The sequence below is a fragment of the Macadamia integrifolia genome, chromosome 5, assembly GCF_013358625.1.
Source record: "Macadamia integrifolia cultivar HAES 741 chromosome 5, SCU_Mint_v3, whole genome shotgun sequence".
In the NCBI taxonomy this organism is placed as follows: Eukaryota; Viridiplantae; Streptophyta; class Magnoliopsida; order Proteales; family Proteaceae; genus Macadamia; species Macadamia integrifolia.
Window position 1 is genome coordinate 45,314,553 of NC_056561.1, and position 2,652 is coordinate 45,317,204.

General features: G+C 41.3%; 1 protein-coding gene across 1 annotated transcript in view; it reads left to right on the forward strand.

The window, feature by feature from the left end:
• LOC122079484 (potassium transporter 4-like) overlaps nt 1-1,836 on the forward strand; it is a 7,100-nt gene extending 5,264 nt beyond the window's left edge. The window contains exon 9 of the mRNA XM_042646001.1: nt 466-1,836. Within this exon, the coding sequence (XP_042501935.1) occupies nt 466-1,553 (1,088 nt within the window). The 3' untranslated portion in view covers nt 1,554-1,836. The remainder of the gene's footprint in view (nt 1-465) is intronic.
• The last annotated feature ends 816 nt before the right edge of the window (nt 1,837-2,652 follow it).

Genomic DNA, 2,652 nt, shown 5'->3' on the forward strand with positions numbered 1-2,652 from the left:
CAAAAAAAAATAAAAAACACCCTCTACTGTAAGGAGTCTTTTGTGCCTAGGAGTCCAATCCAACACAATGAAGGTAGAGAAACCCAGTCCTTTGTCATTTGTGTCAATTGTAGCACAAAGAAACTCTTTGTGACACCCATTAATAGGTGGGTTCCTGCTTCTGATGTCTACTAATAGGAAGGACTGCTTTAAAATCTTTTTCAAGTATCCTCAACCTAATGGAACTTCTAATTTGTCTGATTAGAGGAAGTGTATGATCATTTGAGTCAGTTGTAGTGAAAAGAAATTCCTTGTGTCACCTGGTAGATTCCCGGCTGCAGGATGTCTACCATGCATGTGACTGATATGACATAGGAATAGAGAGGATAACTGTCAATTTTTACTCGTCAAAATTTCCTCAACCTCTTTTATGTGTTCTTATCAGTACATTTCCTCACTGATTCTCAATTGTATTTGGTTATTTAGGCATTGCTTGCATTACTGTGATGTTCGTCACAACATGTCTTATGGCACTTGTGATAATCTTCGTGTGGCAAAAAAACGTTATGCTGGCTGCTGCATTCCTCCTCTTCTTTGGGTGTATTGAGGGGGTTTACCTCTCAGCATCATTCACCAAAGTACCCCAGGGAGGATGGGTTCCTCTTGTACTCTCATGCTTCTTTATGGTTGTCATGTTTGTTTGGCATTATGGGACTCGCAAAAAGTACAACTTTGATCTGCACAATAAGGTTTCTCTAAAGTGGCTACTGGGGCTGGGCCCTAGCCTTGGTATTGTCCGTGTGCCAGGGATAGGACTTATCTACTCAGAATTGGCAACTGGGGTTCCTCCCATTTTTTCCCATTTTGTCACCAATCTTCCTGCATTCCACAAGGTCTTGGTGTTTGTCTGTGTGAAATCAGTCCCAGTTCCATATGTATCACCTGAGGAACGCTTCCTCATTGGTAGGATCTGCCCAAGGCCCTATAGGATGTACCGGTGCATTGTAAGGTATGGGTACAAGGACATCCAGCGGGACGAAGGAGACTTTGAGAACCAGCTCATCCAGAGCATTGCAGAATTCATCCAGATGGAGGCAGTAGAACCGCAATTGTCGAGCTCTGAGAGTTCGTCATTGGATGGGAGGATGGCTGTAATAAGCACAAGATCTCTCCAGTCAACCTCGAGCTTGGTGATTTCTGAGCAAGAGGACTATGGGATGAGCACCATCATTCAAAGCAGCAAATCAGCAACCCTCCAAAGCTTGAGATCTGCATATGAGGATGAGAATCCACAGGTCAGGAGGCGTCAAGTGAGGTTCCAGTTGCCACCAAACCAAGGTATGGATCCTTCAGTGAGGGAAGAGTTGTCGGATTTGATCCTGGCAAAGGAGGCAGGCGTTGCATATATAATGGGGCATTCGTATGTGAAGGCCCGTAGGTCATCATCATTCCTGAAAAAGCTGGTGATTGACATAGGGTACTCATTCCTAAGGAAAAACTGCAGGGGGCCTTCTGTGGCACTGAACATTCCTCACATTAGCCTTATCGAAGTTGGCATGATTTACTATGTGTAGCTATTGAAAGATACAATAGATTACAGTTAAAGACTAAGGAGTGGAGCTCTATTCGTTTTTTGGGAAATGAAGAATGTGTGAGGATTTTGTTGTGGAGATAAAGGGTGGGAAGAAATATAAACTCTGGATTGATTCAGATCTACGATAAAAGGTTTATTGTTCTTCTTCTCTCTCCCCAACATTATTGTATATATTCACATAGCTCAGTACAGCAAACAAAAGTATCATCGAAATCCATCTTAGCTCTGATAGATATGATATTTAGGCTGAGAATTGATCTCTATTTGTTTTTGTAATTTTATTTGTCGCTTTAGACTCAGTTTTAACAAACATTCCCCAACGTTTTGAACTTGAAATCTCATCAACGGGAAGGGTGTCTGTAATGCGTCTTCTAGCTAACATACTTGGGAACAGGAGCTACTACCTTTCTTGGTTTTAATAAAAGTTTCTCTTCACCAAAAAAAGATAATAATAATTCACAAATATAAAATCATTGCAGTCCGTCCCCCTTGGGTAGTCTTTGGTTTATTAAATATTTTATTTTTGTCACTAGACAAAGTTGGACTGGATTATATTTTCAACGTCACTTGAATTGTCATGTAACAGTTATTGGCCAGCATACGTTTACTTTAGGTGAGGGTATAACTATTAGCATGGTGTATAACTAATGGCAAGGTCCCTCTCCTTTTGCGCCTTTGCTGGAAATAGGAAAAATATGTTGTAATGTATTGTCTACTGATTGGCAAAGCATGGCTCCACGCTTCCATTGGAAGAAAAAAAAAGACACGAAGCCAGTGTTGGCAGTTCAGAGATCCAGCCCTAGATTAGGAGATTCCAAAGCCAACACCCCCACCCCCAATAAGGATTTTAAACTCTGAATCGAGGAGGTCCTTCTCCAGATCAGGTCAGTCTCAACCAAAATCGGACCCAAAAACCCTTAAAATTGGCCTTAGATCTGAAACACAGAAATCCAGTCACGAAAACCCTAGAATCAACAGCTTCATGATGGCCTATTACAATTCAATTTGGCTGATTCAGAACCAATCAGATTCCCAATTTTCAACATTATGGCTGTGTTTAGTAGCCAAGAGAAAAAAAA